Source organism: Grampus griseus (assembly GCF_964374135.1).
Source record: "Grampus griseus genome assembly, chromosome: 7".
NCBI classification, from domain to species: domain Eukaryota; kingdom Metazoa; phylum Chordata; class Mammalia; order Artiodactyla; family Delphinidae; genus Grampus; species Grampus griseus.
Window position 1 is genome coordinate 91,585,652 of NC_139001.1, and position 23,014 is coordinate 91,608,665.

At 37.1% G+C, this 23,014-nt stretch overlaps 1 protein-coding gene across 1 annotated transcript in view; it reads right to left on the reverse strand.

Moving 5' to 3' along the window:
- THSD7B (thrombospondin type 1 domain containing 7B) overlaps positions 1-23,014 on the reverse strand; it is a gene marked incomplete at both ends in the record, with an annotated part of 764,094 nt that overhangs the window by 190,604 nt on the left and 550,476 nt on the right. Inside the window, one exon of the mRNA XM_082658783.1 lies at positions 14,778-14,953. Coding sequence (XP_082514909.1) covers positions 14,778-14,953 — 176 coding nt within the window. The remainder of the gene's footprint in view (positions 1-14,777; positions 14,954-23,014) is intronic.

Sequence of the window (23,014 nt, forward strand, 5' to 3'; positions counted from 1 at the left end):
GTGACTAATAATAGCTACTACTTAGAGAATGCCCAGTACAAAGCCAGGCATTATATTAGGACCACTGAACACATTATCTCAACAGCATTCATACTTTCGAATGTTTTCTCATCTATGAAAAAATGTTTTGGAGTTCAGCCATCAATTTTCACCTAGCCGGTCTCCTTTATAATGAGTCTTATCAAGAGATCTGTTTATGCTTTTGCATGGTGCCTTGACTGTAGCAAGGATAAAATATGTGCATATAAGTTAGAACAATTTACTTGGTCTGTGGAGGGATTAAACTTTGGCACAAATTGTAATTAAGTGGATTAACCTGCTTCCCATATCGATTCCAAGCCTGTTATTCAGTAACAGATTCTGGGCAAGCGAAACCTGAACCCCTGAGCAAAAACTCTTCTGCTTCTGTGCCAATCAAGTGTCCTCTCTTGATTATGACTTCGTTTACAGCCTTTCCATAACTCCTTCAAATGTTATTCTGGATGGGCTATAAAGTAGTTAGTCAGAATAAATTCAAATTTGTACTTAGCACTAAAATGTAAATTAATTGTATGTTTTCTCCCAAATCTAACCATTTTAAACATCTGGTATATATATTTTAGTGATTCATTCACTCTAAGGGTGATAATTTTAGCAAGTTGTTAAAGCTGCTTTTCACTTCCCCATCATAGCAGTCCAAGGGATGCAGCTAATGTGTCAGCATTGAAGCATCTCTTACAAACTCATTAGAAAAACAACTGGTCCACTTTGGGTCATCATAAAGTAAAATAGAGCAGAACGTTATCATCTGCCCACTGCCAACCACACAATGAAACCACTGGCCTTACTGTGAAGAAAGCTTAACGTTTTCACCAATCAAGGGCATTGAGTACAGAAAATTAATCTTTCCACTGTCATGTTTTATACTTTTGAATATCAATTTTCACCAGCTGTGAGAGCTTCTTTTGTAGCATCTGCTAGAAAGTAGAAAAAAATGTACAGCGATTGTACGTAAGCACAGCAATAGTTTTTTTGATGATTAAGGCCAACAGAATTATGGGAAATTCATGACTTGTAAAAAGATACAAATTATATAAAGATTGAAAATGCTCCTAACTTACTTTTAATTAAGTAATAAGCCAGAACAGATTTTTCTATAGTTTTGATTAATGTGCATTTCAAATGACAGGCAATAATTCATGCAAAGACTATCCTATATTGAGTTCAAGATGTCCATATTTCACTTTTACATTCCAAAGCTGTTTCAGTTCCTCTCTCTTAGTTCTTTGCTATTCCTATTTAGCATTAAATAGCTAACTTGACCAATTGTTCCCCCAGAATTATTCAACATTTTAACTCAATTATCCTTCTGGTTTGATTTCCTAGACATAGAGGGCTTTAATTCCAATGCTTAAAATTCCATGGAGAAAAAAAAACAGAATGCAGATAGGTTTATATTCAGGTCACCAAATGTTCCATTTTCATGGATTCTTTTCCCTTGACTTTACTGAATTTGTCATTTGTTTCAGCTTCATATAGACATGGCTTCAGTGATTACACGTAGAAAAATCACCGTTTTTTAAAAAGTGGACACAGTTAGCAATTCAGATTTTAACAAAAAGCTGCAGTCTCTTTTAACCAAAAAGAGGAGAAGGAACCATTCTGATATAGCAAAATGATTAAATTAAACTTTGCTTCTTACTCTAGATCCCAGGGCTTGATTCTGCTTGTCTAATTGCTAGTTCTGAGTGATAAATTCAAACACCGTAATGAATCCATAAGGGCAGTAAATAATAAGGCTAAAAATGGAATCTGAACATAAAGTATCGAAATAGTTTAGTTAGGGCTTCTATAACAGAAATACCATAGACTGGGTGGCTTATAAACAACAGAGACTTATGTCTCACAGTTTTGGGGGCTGGGAAGTCCAAGATCAAGGTGGTGGCAAGTTCAGTGTCTGGTGAGAGCCTACTTCCTGGTCCACAGACAGCCATCTCTTCTGTTTCCTCACTTGGAGAAAGGGTTTAGGGAGCTCTCTGGGGTGTCTTTTATAAGGGCACTAATTCCATTCATGAGAGTTCCACCCTCATGATCTAATCACCTTCCAAAGGCCCCATCTCCAAATGCTATCACATTGGGAATTAGATGTCAAAATATGTATGCTGGGTAGAAACAAACATTAAGCCTACAGCACTCGGCCTATTCTCCAATGACGCATAATTTACTCAGAGCAAAGAATATTACACTTTCATCATGTCAGAAATTCTATACACATATAAAAAATCCATTTGCCTCTAAAATATTTTTCTTTCCTCCTTTTTTTAATTGTTAGGGGAGCACATGGAATTTACTGACATGGTTGTGAGTGCTCAGTCCTTGGAAGAATTATGATGGCAGTAGAAAACAAGATGTTTACCTTCTAGCAGCCTAAAAGTCTCAGCATGAACTAGGACAGACACACAAATAAGAAGAACATTACAGATAACTACATGGGTATGTACATATGAAACCACGCTCTAAGTGTCTGATGTCTCATTGTTTTGTATTTTCTAAGATTCCACCTGTACCTATTCTGAACGTATCATCCCTCAGGGTCTGTTAAAATGTTTTCTAGCAGCTATATATCTAAATCTAAATCTATAAATCTCTTTAAATGAACAATTTCACTGAGATTTCTTTTCCATAAATATGAGCTCTTATTTCACCTTCATACAAAATGATATTCAGCTCTACTTATTCCTGCCATCTGCTATTGTTACCCACAAAACCAAATGGCGCTGCAACACTGAATAGTCTATAGAAGGTTTACTTGGATCGAAACACTCTGGAGAAATCCAAAGGAGATATTAGACTTGGCTTCCTTCATTAGTGTTGTTGAGCCCTCCCCAGTACATGCATAATTCCAATATGACTTAAATTATTGATAAATAACCCAAGAAAATGTTGCATGGGCTACATAGAGTAGAGAAAACAGGAGAGACACATGGTGTATGAATGTATTATCTGATATTTAAGTCTGCTTGTTTATCATTTAGAGTGAGGCACTGGTAGGTTGGTTATGCCAAATAACTTGCAAAATGGAGCGATGTCCTTATCAAAAAAAAAAAAAAAAGTGTCAAGGAAGAGCCCTAGTCGAGGCAATTCACATCCTCATAGGGAAAGTATTAGGTCATATTTCTTAACACAATAGACTTTCAGATATTCAATTAAAAACACTACTTAATTTTTCCACCTTGATATAAGGCTGAAAATGTTACTTAAAACTAATTATACTCATCAAATTGAATGCCAAAAAGAGTTAAAATTAAGAGTATATAGTGGACATTTAGGTTGCTTCCATTAGGAAAATGTGTATGTATGTGCATAGATTATAATTAGAAAGAAATAAGAATTGAGACCCTTGATATTCATTTCCATATATTTACTGTAATTATTTGAAGAGCATGAGGTTATCAATGCATTTCTTTTTCACATACATAAAATTAATAAATTTTCCAAAATTAAAAAAAAGAGTATATAATGGATATTTTCATTCACTCTTCAACATGCATTCCACCCCAGGCAATGTCTAGGAGAGAGCTCCCAGCTGGTACACGTTAGCATCTCAAGGAATAATGTGTATACCAGCAATTTTGCCACCACCTGGAAGCTTGTTAAAATTACAGTCTCTTTGTCTGTCCCCGCAGACCTACTGAATCAGAGTCTGCATTTTAGCAAGCTCTGTTATGTAATTCATATGCACATGAAATTTCGAGAAGCAGGGCCCTACCATACCAGGGTCTCCTATGTGGATTTCAGGGGAGCCTGAGACATTGCTAGCACCATCCCATGGAGACTAGGGTCGCAGACCAGTCACTCCTGACATAAGTAGCTTTGAATACATTTTCCACTTTGCCAGATGAATATTAAAGTTTTATATGTCATGAAGTTTAGAAAAGTTTTGGTTGGAAAATACTTGTTTGAGCTAACAAGTTTACCCCATGACTCCTTCCAGAGATTAGTTTAGGAATGGACACAAAATCCAACTTCAGTCATTGAGGTGTGAGGTGAAGTCCTTCCCGGGAGTGGGGGAAGTTCTGGGAAAACCGTACTGTTCCTAGGATTCCCAAAAGAGAGACACTCTCTTACTCTTTTGGTCATTGCTGCACCAGGAGGCTATGCCTGGCACTGCTGATTGTGCTAACGCCCTGAGTTTCATCCTTCATTCTTCAGTTGGCTTCATGCCGACACTGATGACGGCAAAGCAGAGACTGAAAAAAACTCTGTCCTTGATGACACTGCTGAGCCACAGGACCAACCAACCCTGGAGCCCACGTGATCACTGTGTTTCTTGTTATATGAGGTACCATTAATACTTTCAACCTACCCAATCCCTCACTCAAGTTTCCGGGAATGCAAGTTCCCAGTGGAAACTCTTGGAGGAGTGGCGTTGAAATGAGCTTCGGTAACTCCTCCTGGCACATCATTCATTCTTAGAAGTGTTGGCTGGATGAATGAATAATGGCACAGATGCAGAGAATTATAGTTGTCTTCCAAAACATTTACAATTACCCTAAATTCAATTTTGTTTTTACCTCTTCTCTTTTTGAAAGCTACCAAAGCTCATTAATAAATTACTGTTGCTTAGAAGTCCATGTCATACCCTCACATAATTTACCTGCCACATTAAATTTTTATATGTCTCCCCCCAATGTCCCTAATTATACAGCATGAGGACATACATGTGAGATTCGTTGAATAACACAAAGAAAAATACATCCACTACCGTATCATACCACTCCAAACCACGGATCCATGCAGTATATTTTCCCACCTTTTCAGGGGTATTTGCACAGCCACCAGGTAAGTTCCCTCATACAGGAAAAGGAAGTTGTTGGAGGCCTTATGATCAGTTAAATCATCTCCCAAAAGAGGTCACCTGCTCATGGTAAAGGCCATTTGCCTTTAGTGGGCAGAGAGGTGAGGGGGGAGGATGTTGCAGGATGAGGTCAGAGGGCCCCCTACTTGTTTTCCTAAGTGAATAACACAGGGATAGAGCACATTCACATCACTGACATTTCTTATTGCACTTGTGTTCATTCGGATGGAAGAGGTGCTCAGATAGGAAAGGAACGACAGACAGGCAGGGTCCCCGTTCTAGGTGGTAATTAGGTGTCAAGTCACCTCCCTGAGCTCCAGTTACCTCATTTGCAAGATGCTGCATTCAACAGTTCTCAGCCCTAGCTGCACATCAGAATCACCTGAGGATTTTAAAAAAGATTGTTGGATACCATCAGCAAAAATTCTGATTTAGTTGGTCTGGGTGGGGAGGTAGGGAATGTAACACTTTTCTCTAGTAAATCAAATGGGCAGTCATGACTGAGAACTGGGAGACTAGATACTTTTAGGTTTCTTCCTAACCTGAACTATGATTGTCCTGGAACTCCTTAGTTGTGTTCAGACAGATACACTTTTCTCATGCATGGAGAATGCTGCCTAAGTCTCACATGCCAGTCCCAGCCTGCTCTGCCTCCTCTTATATCTATTTTCAGGCCAACAAAACAGTATTTGGTAGTAGCCATAGAGAAAGGGATATAATATGCTGTACAGCACCTAAAGGAAAAAAGGAGGATATATGTAGGGTGGTTCTGAAGCCCGTTGAATTATCTTATTTCCAGCTCATGAATCAGGACGTGGTTTGGTCTCCGTAACCAGATTTCCTCTTTCCCATCACCTTGGTCCAGCATCCACAAAGGGCATGGGACCAGTTTCAAGAGAGAACAGATGAGACTGCACAGCCAGATAAAGATAAATCTAGTTTTACCCCAAATGCAAACTACTCAAAATACACATTCCACCGGCCACTGGGCTGTAGTAAAGTATAATTTTATTGGAAAAAAGTGGACTTCTGGTTATGACATGGATTATACAGACTACATATAACCCCAGTTAAAAAAACAAAAAATACTAACCAAGCAACTTCAATGCATCTTGGTACTGTAAATCACAGAGCGATGACACCAGTAGCAACCTTTCACTGTGCCCTGGTTAAATTACAGCTGCCAGTACCTGGATCTCTGTGCCTATGAGCTTTTTCCAAAATAGAAGACTGCCTATGCTTAGCCCAAAGTGCATAGACTGAACATTCTCCTCAACGAGGGACTCTCAGAAATTTCCATATAAATAATCCAGTTTCCTGGCTCTTGGGGTCTGATCAAACCATGTGTTCTGCACAGTCTCCCAGAGTTTAGGCTTCCACAAGCTTAGGCTTCAGTGGCCACTATGGTACCTGGCTTCGTAACACAGGTACCATATTGTTTCTTCCCTTCCCTGTGACACTTCTTATTCTACCCTAATGGTGTGCCCTGCACTTGATAAACACAATTCTTGCTCTTGAATCCTATCTCAGGCTCTGCTTCTGGGAGAATCCAACCTAAGACAACACTATTGTCAGCTTTCAAGGTGCTCAATGAGAACTGGCCAGTATATCTGTTTTGGGGGGGGGGGGTGTGGAGAGACAGCCAAAAAATAAAAGCAAGAGTAAATGAGGAAATCATATAGTAGGAAAAGTAGAGCTAAGTAAGTGTGAATGGAAGGAGTGAGGATGGTCAGGGAGACAGAATACAGTACAGATGGTCCCTGACTGTAAACATAAAATAAAAATAAACATTTAATGCATCCGTATGGCTTTCACACCTCTTTTCATGGTGTCAGACAGGTCACATTTCAAGTCATTATCTAGAATTATGTACTAGCTATGTTTAGAAAGATCTGTGATAGTTTACAAGTGAAAATGAAATGCCAATTATCTATTGAAGTTGAATATATGCATAGCCTATGACCTAGGAATTCAACTCTTAGGTCTGTATGCAACAGAAATGCACACATGTGAGCACCAAAGACACAGACAAGAATGGTTGCAGCAGGGTTATTTGTAATAACCCCAAATTGGAAACAACCCAAATGTCCATCCATTAATGAGAGCAGACAAAATGTATATACAATCTAATAATGTGATATATACAAGGACACAACATAAAGCAATGGAAATGAACAAAATATTGCTATACATCGCAACATGGATAAATCTCACAAACAGCATGCAGAGGAGAAAAAGGCAGACACAAAAGATTATAGTGCAGAATCCATTTATGTAAAGGTTTTTTTAAAATGATAAAACGAATTTATCTGTTAGAAGTCTGACGAGTAGTTCTATTTGGTGAGAGGAAGGTGGTAGAGAAGGAGCTGGAGCTCAAAAGGAGGCACGTGAGATACTGGTAAAGTATTATTTCTTGATGTGGGTAGTAATCGAATGGGAAGATTCGATTTGTGAGAAGTCATAGAGCTCTACCCATAATGATTTGTGTATCTTTCTGTTACACACCTTAATAAAAACATTTATATCCAAAGAATCACAAGTTGATAGAAAATTAGTTATAAACATGTAAACAGTTACATCCCTTTTTGCCACCAGGAAAAAAAATGCAATGCCAAATAAGATATTTAGAAATGAAATAAAGCAGACTTCCCATACAGGAAGCAGTGACAGTAGCTTTTCCTATATATATAAGCTGAGTGATTACATCTAAAATATTTGACTTCAAATATTGCAGTAGCTAAATATGAAAAGAAAAGCAATCTGTATAACTTAGGTCTAAAAGGTAATATAGATGAAAACAAACTGAACTGGAGACAGAAATTATGTGTTAGAGACCACGGAAACATAATCCTAACATTTATCAAGTACTTAACTATTTGCCAAACAACATTATTTTCATATTATATTAATTAATACAATAATTTTATAAGGTAGTTGTTATCGTTATACCCATTTGACAGAACATGAAACTGAGACTCAATTTGACAGAACATGAAACTGAGACTCAATAAGGTTAAATAATTTTCTCATGTTCTCACAGCTAGAAGACGGCAGGGTAGCATTTGACCTCAGACCTGAATGACTCTTAACCCATTATACACATCAGTGGGTAAAGTTGGTCAAGTAATTACACCCCTCTAAGCCTTAGTCTCCTCCTCTATAAAATGGGAGGTTCCTCCCAGATTTGCTTTGAGTAGCAAAGAACTAGTGGTTGTATTCATCGTTGATATTAGTAAGGGCAGGTTAAGTCAACTGCAGATAAATTCTTTTCCAGAGCTGACTTCAGCAAAAATGGTAGCCTCAGTGACAAGACTCTCAAATCAGCAGTGTTCCTCAATTTGCCTGATCAGAAAAAGGAGCAAAGACAAAGCTTTGTTAACAAATACACTTTCCTGAACTTACTCAGAGCAGGAGCCTGGGAAACTGTTTTTATACCAATTTTTCCCCCACCCATATGGTGATTTTTCTACTCTTATGATCAGTAAAGGTTATGAAGCAATACTCTATATCCCAAAAGATTTAGATAAGCTTCTCAAGGAGACTCTTTTTATATGGACTCTTAAGTCATACAGAAAAATTAAATCATGATTCAACAAGTGCTTTTCTGCAGGGATCTATCACAGGACCTAGTCAGGACCTAGGTAACTTGCTTTCTGGTAATTTAATAGTGGGATAAAGCTTGAAAAATCTAAAGGGTATAAACTTGCAATTAGTAGAGAAATAAGTCCTGTAGATCTAACGCACAGCACAGTGATTATAGTCAACAATACTGTATTATAAATTTCCAAGCGGCTAAGAGACTAGGTCTTAATTATTATCACCACAAAAAGGAAATGATGATTATGTGATGTGAGAGGTGTTTTAACTAATGCTATGGTGGTACTCATATTACAATATATAAATGTATAAAAATCCACACAGTGTACATCTTAAACATACACAGTGTTATATGTCAATTATATCTCAATAAAAAAAGATCTAGAGAATGAACATGCCATTTAGAATCTTTCTTTCAAAGGAGTCTTAAGCAAGTTATTTTTAGAAGGTGCTACACTCCCATCAATACATGGTTTAACATTCTAAATGCTTGTGGTTAAAGTCAGAGCCCTATTTTTTTAATGCATGAGAGGAGGAAGGAAGTTTCCATTTTGCATTCAAAGGTTAAAAGACAGGATTATTCAGGAAAGATCTGAAAAGTAGGTTCTGTCAATATTTTTTTCTAGAAAAGTACATAAACACTTCTACTTGAAGTCCCTGGTTAAGAAGATAGTTTTGCAAAATTTCCAATACATATGATGTGATTTCCTGCTGAGGCTGATGTTATCTAATATAATATTTCAGAACTTCAGGAGTTCAGAGGCTAGGGATAATATGAGGTATGACAGCACATTGAAAGGTTCCAAAGACAAAATTTAACAAAATTTGCCTGTTTCACAATTTTATAGCTGTCTCCTGCCAATCCTGGAAACCCTGCCTAGGGACAGCATTAGGGAAATTTGCCAAGCCAGCTTAGTAGAGAACGTTCTAGAGGTACCTCTTGCATAACAACTAAAAATGAGTTTGAACATGTGCAGAGTAGCAATACCCAGTTTAAAAAAAAACAGAGTAAAAGACAAGAGAGAGTGGACAACAGGTAGAGGAAAATTGGTTCTCATGAGTGACTCTGGTAGGTCTCAAGAAAAATGATCAAAGTTGCAAAAGATTTCAACAAGCATGAGGGGTAGTCCTATGATCAAGAATAGGGTATGTGTAGACACAGGTGTGGCGGAGAGGAATCTCTTGAGAAGAAAACATAATTTGTTTGCTTGGAAATGGTGACAGGGCAGGAACAAAAAAGAAAAACTGCCTCTCCTGCAGGCTCTACGCAGCTCAGTTAGTGCAATGTCACAACTTGAGAGCACGGTGTTTGCGTTGGCAGACAGGCATAAAGGGTATGAATGGATGAACACCAGCCTTTAGAAGTCATTTCACTCTGCCTCTGAGATGGGGTGTGGTGTATAATAATCAGTATAATAATTTGCTATCATAATTAGTATGTTGGCGAGAAGTAAAACGTTTTAGGAGTATCTGCCTTTATTAAATCCTCCCAAGTAACCCTGAAGAATAAATCACTCTGCATCTCTTAATTTTATGACATATGATATTTCACAATTAAAACAAGTTCTTCTCAAAGGTGCAGTCACCAACCCCTACTTCCCGACACAAGAACGGTACACCTGAATGTGCTTCATCATGGATGACTGTGGGCTTTCCGTATTAACGCCCAAGATGATGACCTCTAGCTCCATTATGGTCTGGAGCTCCTGCCAAAGTGCTAAGTCCAAGGTGAGCAGGACTCTGCCAGGAATGATTTGGACTAGGTTAGGACGAGTGGAAGTCGGGCAGGTCCAAAAGAAGCAAGAGGCCAAAATTGGTTAAATCAAATTAAACCTTTTTTTTTTTTTTTTGCGGTACGCGGGCCTCTCACTGTTGTGGCCTCTCCCACTGCGGAGCACAGGCTCCGGACGCACAGGCTCAGGGGCCATGGCTCACGGGCCCAGCCGCTCTGCGGCATGTGGGAACTTCCCGCACCGGGGCACGAACCCGTGTCCCCTGCATCGGCAGGCGGACTCTCAACCACTGTGCCACCAGGGAAGCCTCAAATTAAACTTTAAGTGAGCCATATTGTTCCGGGTAAACAAACATTCAGTTTGAATGACTGTTATCCTCTTTCCACATCCTAAAATGCTATTAATAATTAATGAAGCAGTATCAAAATGAGCGTAAGATACTTCTCTATAGAAAATTTTCTCATCCAAAGCCACTTTATAAGGGAGAAATGATCTTGCGAAAATATACCTGATTATCTTTGGAAAGAAAGTATTCTTTAAAATAGTATTACCCTGCTATGGAAAAGAAAAAGCACTATACTCGTTATTTCCAAATTCAGGCCACTTCTCTTTGTAGAGAAGACACACCTTTAAAAGAGCAGGTGTTTCTAGAAAACCCATATATTTAATTTATATCCACTCGTTCAGTTGCAAGCACAATCAAAACTCTTTCAAAATTGTGTTTAAATAGATGCATTTTAAAAAGCACAGAGAATGAATCTCACTGCCAGATTTTTATTCCAGTACATGGGACACACAAATGTGCAACATATAAACAACATAGAATTTCCTGGCACTCCCTTGCCTTCAATTGTGTAAAGAACTCATAAAGGGAAATGTAAGTCCAATGGAGCTTTAATGTCCCTATATTTAATCTTCTATTAAGCAGAACTCCACAAGGAAAAAGAGAGCAAAAAGATACAGTACAAGTGCACTTAAATCCACTCACCACATCATAGACTATAAAAAATTAAAATACATTATGTATTAGATTATGCACAGCCTAGTCAAGGGTATCAGGCAACTGACCTGATAATTCAATAAACTATTTAGCAGTTTTCCAACTAAATAAACGCTTTGGGTCAGCTGCATGCTCGAGCTATTTATCATCACAAATCCACTTAGCAGAAAGCCACCAAAGGACTGCTGTCACTTTGGCACTTCTGGAGGAAGAGCTATCATGTTGATAGGTTTTAGTTTAAAAGGGAGGTTTTTTTTATGAGAGATTATAAATATTGATTTCACAAACAGATTCAGAGCAGTTTATGAGCTTGTGTAGGTAATACCAACCTTTTCATTTATATCACTGAGTTAGATTTCAGTGGGGATGCAGACACCCAGGATTTTTCAGGCAAATCATGAAAAGCTCTTTGGGCAGTAATAATGTGGAGGTTCTTTTTTCTTTCTTCTAGAAGAGCTCACGTGTTTTGACAATTCGAATGACAAATCGCAGCTTAAGAGACCAGAGTTCTAAAATATTTTTTCTTCCTATGGAGCTAGCCACACACTCATCCAGAGAGAAGGTTTCTTTTCAGCTAAAGCATCCAATGAATATAACTTGACAATCCACAGGAGGGTGTACCAGGGGCTAGAATGAGTTACAAAAGTACAAAGACACCCTTTGCCCTCAGAAAGACCTCATGTTCTAAAGAGACGCAAAGGAGGAGAATGATTAAGTACATGCAGGTATACTAACATTTACATAGTATATGCATCATATATATATATATACACATAAGAAAGTTCTTTCTTTTCTTTTTTTTTTTTACAAAAAGTATGTTAGACTCAATATGCCATATACTGAATTTTCCTCATGCACAGGTATTAAAGATATGTACCTCTCTTACTGCTATACTTTGGTTACATTTTTTGTAAGCTCTTACTTATGGGTGAATGGATGAGAGAGGATTAATCTGGTTCCAACAATAGAAAAATAAATCTAGACCTAAAAACCAATTGGAAAGGAGACCGATAACCTAAGGCCCGTAGTAAAATTGAACTTTAAAAAACAGCCTCAGTGGGTGTAGCTCTCACTAGATCATATTTCCAGCTTAGGGAAACAAATAGTGAGCTCCTCTAAAGAAGAACTACCATAAATAATAGAAGCTGAGGAATATTACCTAAATCATGAAGATTCCTGACAACCCAATTTATATTCAGATGAATTAAGAAAATATGGGTATCTTCAACAATTTCACTATATAACACACACACACAAAGTGGATTCTACCATGTATAAGAGCAAATACATAATGAAGTCCACAGATAGCTTTCCACAAATATACTTACAGGTAAAAGTGTGCTTTCTTTAGAAAAGGAAGGGCTCTGGGGACAATTTCCTTTAAATTTAGGATTTTTTACAATAGCATTTTTCCTTGACCTTCACAGACTTACAAGTGAGACGGAGGGCTTATGATTTACTGTCTTGATCAATTAACTTATGTTAAAATGTAAAGTATGGATTGGGGTGAAGTTTTCCAATTCAAGTTTAAGCCACATACATTCTAGATACCTGAAACCTCTTTACATCAGAATATATGCTACACTAAATTTGATTTCTGATAATCAAATCCCAGGATTCACTTCTGAGCATCACAACAAATGTCTTTGGAATGCTACAATTTCCTTCCCGAACTCAAAAGCTAGAAACAGCTCCTGCAGACAAACCCACCCTTGCTTAGTTTTCACATATGGGATTTATCTAAATTAGTCTTGAACTTGGGCTTAATTTCCAGCATGTACTACTTAAGGTTACAAGTTTTATATGTCAATTAAGTGTTTAGAACAAGTTTTCTTTAAGTCATAACAGGCTTACAAGTACCCTTATCTTACGCATACTCTCAAATTTGATAGACACATTTCCATGCATTTGCCTATACACACTGAGAATACAGTTTTAGCGTCTGTGCTCCAATGAAGTCCTTTTACTCACTTGATAATTTCCTAGTTCATAAAATTAGCATATTAAAATTAGTGTTTAATGCTAGTGCTATAAAGGCTTAGGTTTCATTGGTGTTGAGGAGAGAGAAGAATTTTCATACATTATTTATAACTATAAATGCTTAGTAGTCATTTCCCTTTTGAAATGCCTGGAAAATCCCCTAGGGAAGGTCAAATAGCCTTCATACCTTCATATGAGTATTCATTTGAAAGTTCTTCTCCTGACCATCAACCTGTATTATTCCTTTCTTCATACTGAAGAGGCTTCTCTCCTCAGACTCTCTCTGCTCTGATTACTTCCCTCCTGTTTTCATTAATCATATCCCACTTTTCCCTTCCCCAAACTACTGTGATGTTGATTTTACAATCCTCTGCATCATTTTTTTCCCAAAATGCTTTATATCTGCTTTGAAGGAAGAAACCAGGGTCATCACTTTATCCCACGTAACCTTAAAAAACAAGACCCGCCTAATACTATGCCCTGTCTTGGAACATAAATATTTTTTGCCAGTATGATAATTTTTCATTTTCGGTGAGTTATGTGTCTTTTATCAAAATTTAGGAAAAAAACAGCTAGAGATGTCAGTCTTGAAATGACAAATGGGATCTACATACAAGCAGTACTAGATACTATTCAAATTAATTAACAACAGATGCGTGGATTTCCCTTCCATTAAACAACCTGTATAGAAAGGCTAATCAAAATGGAGTTAAGAGGGCAGAAATGAACACAATAGAATTAGGAATAGAAGCCTGTGTAGCTATTTTCTTAAAAGTTTCGGAGTCACAAAGGATCTACAGACCCATATAAGACACAATTCACCTCTCTAAGAATAAAGAACTTTTCACAATCGTCATCTTGTACTCCACCTATTGAATTGATTAAAATGTATATATCAGTCCTGATATAATAACAGTATGGAATCATGGGAGAAATTTTAGTTCTTTATTATAATTCTTAATTAAATCTGAGACTCCATTATGGAGGTAAGGCCAACTGAAATACTCTAATCAACTTTGATTGCTTAAGATAGCAATTTTATTAGATATCTACATGGAAGAGTATCCTTTAGGGTTCCATTTATGAAAACAGCTTTGATCTTGGGGAAAATTGTAGAGAAATAGCTCAGAAGAGACGTGAAGAGCTGTGGAAACATTGATAAGATTAGGAACAAAGAAAATTAGTATGAAGAGTTAGGTGTGGGAAAATTAGAACACCATTTTTGGAGTACGTGGATGAGACCACTAATTGTATCTATAACCATAAAGTAATTGACATTCTCCCAACATTATGACACACACACACACACACACACACACACACACACACACCTTTCATAATATCATGATGAATCAAATGACATTTCAAGGTAATTTAAAAACCAACTGGATTTAATTTTTGTAAACATTATTATTTCTAATATTACCAAGTCGTTCTCGGCATTGCCTAAAAGTGGGCAAGGCTTCTCTTCCTAATTCTATTATATTCATTTGTACCCTCTTATCCACTCTTCTGAGCTTGTATTAACTTTTTGCGAGCTACTTATAACAAGATGATGACTTCAATTGCACCAGGAAATAATAAAGGAGATACTTTTTCAGCTTTGTATTTGTTGCTTCATGCACTTTACCTGATTCTTGAGATCCAGTTTGGGACATGGGCGACCTCCATTGTACGGTTTTTCTTTCAGCCATTTGGATCGAATTCTCACTCCAACACAAGATGAACTGCAAGACCCCCAACTAGACCAATCACTTAACTTGCAATCAAATGGACAGGGGATGACACATTCTTCTTGAATATAACCTGAAAGAAAAAGATTAAAAAGAATGGAGGAAAGTGTGATCAAAATATACTAATCAAGCTTACTTTCTGTTTCTATTATCACAGATCAGACTGCCTAACAATACTGCTGCAGAGGTTTCAATAAACAGACAAAAGATGTCAGAGACAGATACATATGATTATTTCTGCATTCCAAATCTGTGCCATCTTTCTCCTTCACAGACAATTCTGGGATTGAGGAAGCAGGGAAAAGTGCACAGTAAGTCCTGCTTTCTAATAAAAAGAAATTAAGAAAGAAGAAATGACGCAGCTCAGGGCTAATGGTGATACCATCTCCCTCCAATGGACCTACAATTCCCTGTCTGGGAATAGAGAGCATAATAGAGTCAATCTCAGTGCCTGTGATCTGCAAGGCTTTCACAAAGATGCCTTTTTTAAAATAAAGCAAGATTTTTTTTTTAATTGAAGTATAGTTGATTTACAATGTTGTACAGCAAAGTGACTGAGTTATACATATATGTATATATATATACACATTCTTTTTAAAATATTCTTTTCCATTATGGTTTATCTCAGGAGATAGGATACAGTTTCCTGTGCTATACAGTAGGACCTTGTTGTTTATCCATTCTGAATATAATAGTTTGCATCTACCAACTGTAAACTCCCTGTATATCCCTCTCCCCCTCCCCCTTGGCAACCACAAGTCTGATCTCTATGTCTGTGAGTCTGTTTCTGTTTTGTAGATAGGTTCATTTGTGCCATATTTTAGATTCCAGATGGTATTTGTCTTTCTCTGTCTCAGTTACTTCACTTAGTATGAAAATCTCTAGTTGCACCCATGTTGCTGCAAATGGCATTATTTCATTCTTTTTTATGGCTGAGCTGTATTCTATTGTATATATGTACCACATCTTCTTTATCCATTCATCTGTTGATGGACATTTAGGTTGTTTCCATGTCTTGGCTACTGTAAATAGTGCAGCAATGAACATTGGGGTGCACGTATCTTTTCAAAGTATGGATTTCTCCATATATATGCCCAAAAGTGGGATTGCTGGATCATACGGTAGTTCTATATTTAGTTTTCTGAGGAACCTCCATACTGTTTTCCAAAGTGACTGCACCAACTTACATTCCCACCAACAGTGTAGGAGGTTTCCCTTTTCTCCACACCCTTTCTAGCATTTGTCACTTGTAGACTTTTTAATGATGGTCATTCTGACCAGTGTGAAGTGGTACCTCTTTATAGTTTTGATTTGCATTTCTCTAATCATTAGTGATGTTGAGCCTATTTGTATGTGCCTACAGGCCATCTGTATGGCTTCTTTGGACATCACAAAGGAAGATCTTGATTCTCACTTCTGTGTAGTGTGACTTAGAGGTGGGAGGAGGACAAAGAGTGGACCACAGACTAGGAAGAGCAGGATATTATCGAAAGAAGAAAGAGGAATAGTGAAAAGTTGTATATGAGATATTGGACTGGAATCAAGAGGTGTGGGTTGAAATACAGATGCAGATGTTCTGGCTTTGCTAGCTCTTGCTCCTGTCCTCAGCCCACTTCTTGCTACAGTCTTTCTCTGGATGGTTAACTGTCACCTCCACCGATCACTACCAAACATGTATTTCCAATTCCCATCTCTTTACTAATTTCTATGCCACCTACTGATCCACTCTAATTGGGTGCCCAAATTCCCCCAAATTCAACATGTCTAAAACTGAGGCCACCAGTTTCCTCCTAAAACATTCTGATTCTCTTATATTCCTCACCTTAATTAACTGCAACATATCTGACTCCTGTACGCTGGTGTATATGAGTATATAATCTCTTCCCTTTGAGTCTGGGCAAGACCTGTGAATATGATAGGAAGTCAGCCCCATGATTAGGTTATGGTATGTGGCAAAGGGGAAGGGAATGCACAGATACTATTAACATGCCAAATCATTGATTGTGAGTTAATCGAAAGGGAGATGGCCCTGGCTGGGCCTGAATTAATCAGGTAAAAACCCCTAAAAGAGAGACTGGGCCCTTTTTGTGGAGAAGGAAACTCTCCTGCTGGCCTTGAAGAAGCAAACAGCCATGCCATAAAATGCCTATGGTGTGGCTGCAGGGTAGGGGACTGCAAGCAGCCTCTAGGGCCTGAGGGCAGCCCTTGGCTGTTAGCTAGTAAGAAAACAGGGGTCTCAGCCTTATAGGTGCATGAAGAGGAATTCTGCCAACAATTCCAAGGGAGATTGGAAGAGGAGCTTTCCCCAGTCACACCTCTGCTGAGACCTGACTCTTGGTTCACATCTTGGTTATAGCCTGGTGAGACTCTTAAGCAGAGAATTTAGAGAGGCCATGGCTGTACTCTTGACTCATGGAAACAGTGAGATAATAAATGTTTTGAATGGCTAGGTCGACAGTAATTTGTTATGCAGCAATTTAAAACTAGCAAATTATCCAAAGTAAAAAAAAATCTCACAGTTATCTTAGATCAGCCTTCATTGTTTTACACATATATTAATGGGTGTAATAAGCTCTTATGCGGAAGCATCACTCTATAATTCTTTTGCTCGTCCCTGCTCAAGATCATACTCTTTCTGGCCCATAATACTGAAATATTCTCTCCACTAGGCTCCCTTTCTCCTAATCATTCTCTTTTGGTATTGGTTTAGTCACTCTGAGGAAAAAGTTACTTTTCTAGAATAAATGATAATTTACACTATCCCTTTTAAACCCTTTGCTGATTCTCCATTGCCTTGAAAATAAAGTGACCACCACTTTGCAAAAACTGTAAGATTCTTTATAAGAGGCTCTAAACAAGGGTTTTCAACTTTGGCTGTAAAATATGTTCCCATTGCCCAGGATACACTATGGACTAATTCAACCAAATCTCAGAGGACGGGACCTAGGCGATGGTAGTTTTCAAAGATCCCCAGAGAATTCTAATGTGTAATCAAGTCCAAGAACCACCTCCCTAACTTGTTTTCCTCCTTCCCTTCCCCCTCCTATATCTTGAAATCTTTGCACATAGACTACTTCATCTTCTGCAATAATATTTACGCCTTTCCTCATGAAAAACTCTGCCCTTTCTCTATCCAGTTTAGCCTTCATTACTACAATGACTCTCTGGCCAGTAGACCATCTGGCCCCGTTGCTCCTTCTGCCATGCCGGTCTGGCAAAACTTCAGAGCTAGATTGGTCCAGCTGTTTCCCTACTCTGTTCTGAATGCTGGACATCAAGTGGAGACTAAGGCACTGCTAATGCCACACACTGCCTGGTGATTCTTCTGAGCTTTCTTCTCACTCCCATTCCACTTCACAGCTTTTTCAAACCTTCTCTACCTATCTTCAAACTTCTTAGATCTCACTTCTTCTTTCCCAGAAAAAAATAGAAAGAAATGAATAAGAAGAACTCCTTCAATTTCCTATGAATATATCTGTATGAATTTCCATATTCTTCTTCTATCTTCATATCATGATGGAAAAGGCACTCATTTTCTTATATAAGGCCCATTTTCACCACTTGCTATCTCTCCAAGCTCTCTCACTCTCTCTCATTTTATAGTTATATTTTTCTCTTACATTAATAGTAGAATGACTTTACAGTATCTAAATAATACTCATTGACAAGAGAGAGTACATCAAACACCTAAGTCACCAGGAAGGATCTTTCTAAGGTGAAAAAAAAAAAAGGTCTATTTGAGATTGTTAAAAATTCTCTATTGTTTACCATAGTTACAATTCTACAGTCCTTTCTAAGGAGGTTTGACAGTTAATTCAGTATTAGGTATATAATAAATGCTAACTATAGGATTAAATATAGGCCACAGGCATTACTTAGTTTTACAGAGAAACTGAGTCACAAAATGATTCCATTTGCTACTGAATGAAAACAGCAGGACTAGTAATTAAGCAGAATTAACTCTCACGGTGTAAATGCTTCAAATATGAAATTTCAGGAGACTTCATATAAATAACTTGTACATATCTGAGGGCCTATTTAGATCCTATTTTAAAGCAGATTTTGAATCAGATGGCCTTTTAATTTAATGAGATTTTAAATCATTTTCATATATACTTGCATATTGATGGATTTTAATTAGAGAGCCTCTTAGCAATACTGTTTTCTTTTTATTCCCTATGATAAGACATAAACTCAGAGGATCTCTATGAAAGTCAAGGTCATAAATTCAGTGAGTATAAAATAATTCTGAAATTCAACAGGTCTAAGCAACAGTGACATTTATTTTTCAGAAAAGTTATTTTCATGCTAGAGTATACCCCAAAGGAAAGCCCATAGTGAGAACCATTAATAACTGCATATTCTTATACCTATCTCATAATGGAAAGGATCAGTTCTACCCACATACTTAATACTTACAACTGTTGGAAGCAGAGTATGACCAAATGTGACTACCTACAAGGTTAACCTCCCATAAGAGAATTCCAATTCCTGACTATGGAAACTTCACTAATGTTTTAAAAACTCATTTACATAAAATATACCACAGACTAGCTGAACTGGCAACATTCAGAAATCTAAATCTAGCTTCAATGAAAGAAGCAATTTTCCTACTGAAAATATTTGATGCTCTAATTTATATGCAGAATACACTGCTTGGACCATCATATTACTTAGCCTGGGGATGCTTTCATGTTCTATTTTAGTTATCTGTATGCATATGAAATTCAGTAGGAAGTAGTTATTACAGAATTATCAATAAAGAATGCATCCAACATGGTGATTCTGTAAGCCATATACATTGTACATAGTAGGTGTTCAAAAAGGATCTGTTGATATTATAGATGAAGATGAACTAAATAGAATCCACTAATAGAGTCGCTATGTTATAACTGGAGGAATTTATTGAATGACTTATACCCAACAGGGCTGAAGCCCAGGAACCTGGCTTCAGTCTATATAACTAACCCCCAAATATTGCTCCAATAGACGTAGGTGAAAACACTGCTCTCTTAACACAGTGGTCTCATTGCTAAAACCACTTCCCAGGATAGTACCTGCTGTGCATTTTTTTCTCTGGCATTCAAGTACTAACATCTCCCCTGCTCCCCTGCTCCTCCCCCTGCCCCAGAAAGATCTTGTTTTGGAAGACGTGAAAGGAGATATTGATGACATTAAGCCTGAGGAAATAACCTAGGTTAATTTACTTATATTTTCCTACTGTGTAAAGTAATGGCAAACATCCTCCTAGACAGTGAATGTTCTATTTACTGACACTTTGTTGAAATAATGAAAACATACTACCAAAAATAAAATCAGGAAAATATGAAGAAAATGCTGATCACCTCCTTCCCTAGTTCAAAGTGAAGATCTGGGAGAACTTTGTGAGTTAAAATGATATCATGTCTTCATTTGTCAATATTTAAAGATTTATTATTTTAATTTATACATTTTAGTTCTACTATTTATCTAGTAATATGTACTATACTTAAAAGTATCTGATGACTTAATTCAGAGTGGTTTAAAGTAGATATCCTTCAGGAGAGGTGGGGAAAGTATGGGGGCCGATGTTTTGATGTTGTCACAAGAAAGAATTTGAGAAATTAGACCAATACTTTGCCATTGTTCTCAAGGGAAACACTAACTGTTAAATATTTATTTAAAATCTCAATCCATTAGTGTGTGGTTATGTAGTGCAAACTCAATAAGGTTGCCAGCTTGCTTTGGTGAATTTATATTTTGGCCTGGGAATACCACTTATGAACAGCAATTACATTCTTTCAAAGATACAGTCTTTCAAAGATGGGTCCAACCTTATTTAGGCTTCTGTGGGGCCTGAGAGGGGAGAGCTAGAAAGCACCTTAGTTATCATTATCTCTTCCTTTAAAATTTTGAATTAAAAGAATATTTTTGAAAATACTCCCTACTCGTAGAAAAATACCTTTACTACATATATAAGAACGCATCAGCAAAGACTCTCTAATATTAACCATTATAAAATGATGGTTATGGTATTGCAGATAACAAAATACCTTATTTGGGACCCACAACCTAATCAGATACCTGAATACAGCTGAATGAGAAGTTACACAAAGTTCAAATAGTCACATTAAGGAGAAAGTTTTCCTGGATTCCTTAAAACTCAAATATTTCACAGCATAATTATGTATTAAAGTTTATTACATCTACCAGAAAAAATCATCTAAGTGTCAACCGGTTTTCTTAATTAACAATATAATTTACTGGTGAACTTTTAGATGATGAGCTATTCAACGTCATCAAGGCCAAAAGCTTCATTTCATAGACTGGTCAGAATTAGAAAGGGATCTTGAATCCAGGCTTGACGGAGATACTGAGCTCACTATCAAGTAGAAAAAAAATCATTATTATGACCTCAGAATGTTCTCTTTGGTGCTGGAGTGACAAAGTAGATAATCAACCCTGGCCTTAAAGAAATTCATATTTTGCTAGAGAGCAGTCTTATAAATAAGAAAAGAAACATGGTATATAATAAATGACATATTAAATGATACAAATACTATATACAAATTACACAACAATCTGAGGTAACAAATGGATTCTGGCTTCAATTTTCTAAGTACTTCATGGGAAAATATTGGCAAATTTTTGCAGTAGACACAGGCTTTTGACTAATTGCTTAACCTGGTTCACTTGCTCTAACTAAATGTATCAGTGTCAATTTAATCAATCAACCAAATCATATAAAGAACTGATCTTTTAAATTGAATTGGCCAGGCAATTTAATCAAGAAGGTATCTGCAGCTGTTCATATAGACAGAGTTTCAGCATTTACAGCCTCGTGTCTGGTTCCTCCAGGCAGACAAAAGAGATATTTTGCTCTTAGAAGATATTAAGGATGTTAGGGACAAATGAGATGCTAGACACAGAATCATTTGAATCGTTCAATTAGGACTGTATGTATCCATTTTTAGCATTACTGCAAATAAATGCTGTTAAAATTTAAGTGACTGAACGCTTTAAGCACATAATAAACTTGGCATTTGAAACACTACAAAGATAGATTGTTGACAACATAATATTACTGGGTAATTTGTATAACTGTGGCTGCAAGAGCCTATATTAAGTTCTCTCATGATATCTCCTTGCCCTGAGAAAATCTTGACTTAAATTACAACAGACATTCTATAGTTTATATTTCCTTCCAAAGTTCTGAAAGCTGATCTCAGAGCATGTCTGAGTCAGCGCTATTCTCCTCGCGTTGTCAGTGCTATTCTCCAAATATTTTAGGTTTTGCTCCTGAACACGTGGTATGACTACACTTCCCTGCCCCTGGAAATTAGGTGTGATCTTCTTACTTGCTTTAGCCAATGAAATGTGAGAAGTGAAGTGTGTCACTTCTAGGTGGCAGCTTTAAGAGCCCGAGTGTAACTTGCCCCCCTCTTTCTTTCTCTGTACCACAGGGTACAAAACTGTGTCAGATAGTGGCTGCCCCATCCTGGAGTGAAGAAGAAACCCAGCCAACGCAGGATGGACATGGATACTGAATGATCTTGTTGACTTTCAACAGCTGAGATTTTGAAGTTGTTTGTTTCATTTGTTCCCATACTACAACCTATCTTATCCTAATGCATCAGCCTTGGCGTAGGAAAGTGTATCTTCAGAAGACAAAGTAAAAAGCCGCATGGAACAAATATTTAGAATACTTTGAGAATCTATATATAATGTTCTGAGAAAACAAGATTAAGCTATATAAGCAGTTAGCACAGTCTGAATGGCAGCACTAACCACTGAGAATGTGACTTTGCAAAAGTTGAACCTATATATATTTCAGGAAAATGTATACTTTATTATTTAAAAAAAACTAGCGATATGAATTATAAATCAAAGTCTGAACTTATGTGATCTGAAATAAAATATTTAAACCTCAATTGTTCTGTTTACTCATGTGACAATAAAAATGTATAATACGTGTCCTTTTTAACTCCCTTTAATACTGTAAGGTCAAAAATTATAGTAAGTAGGAGTCTGTGGAAAAACTAACATACAATATAAGTGGCATACTAGTATTTTACCACTACTAAAAGCTATACAGCAAGGTAAAAATGCTTTTTCTTAATCTGTTTTTCATGCTAGTGATAGAAAATATAATTCT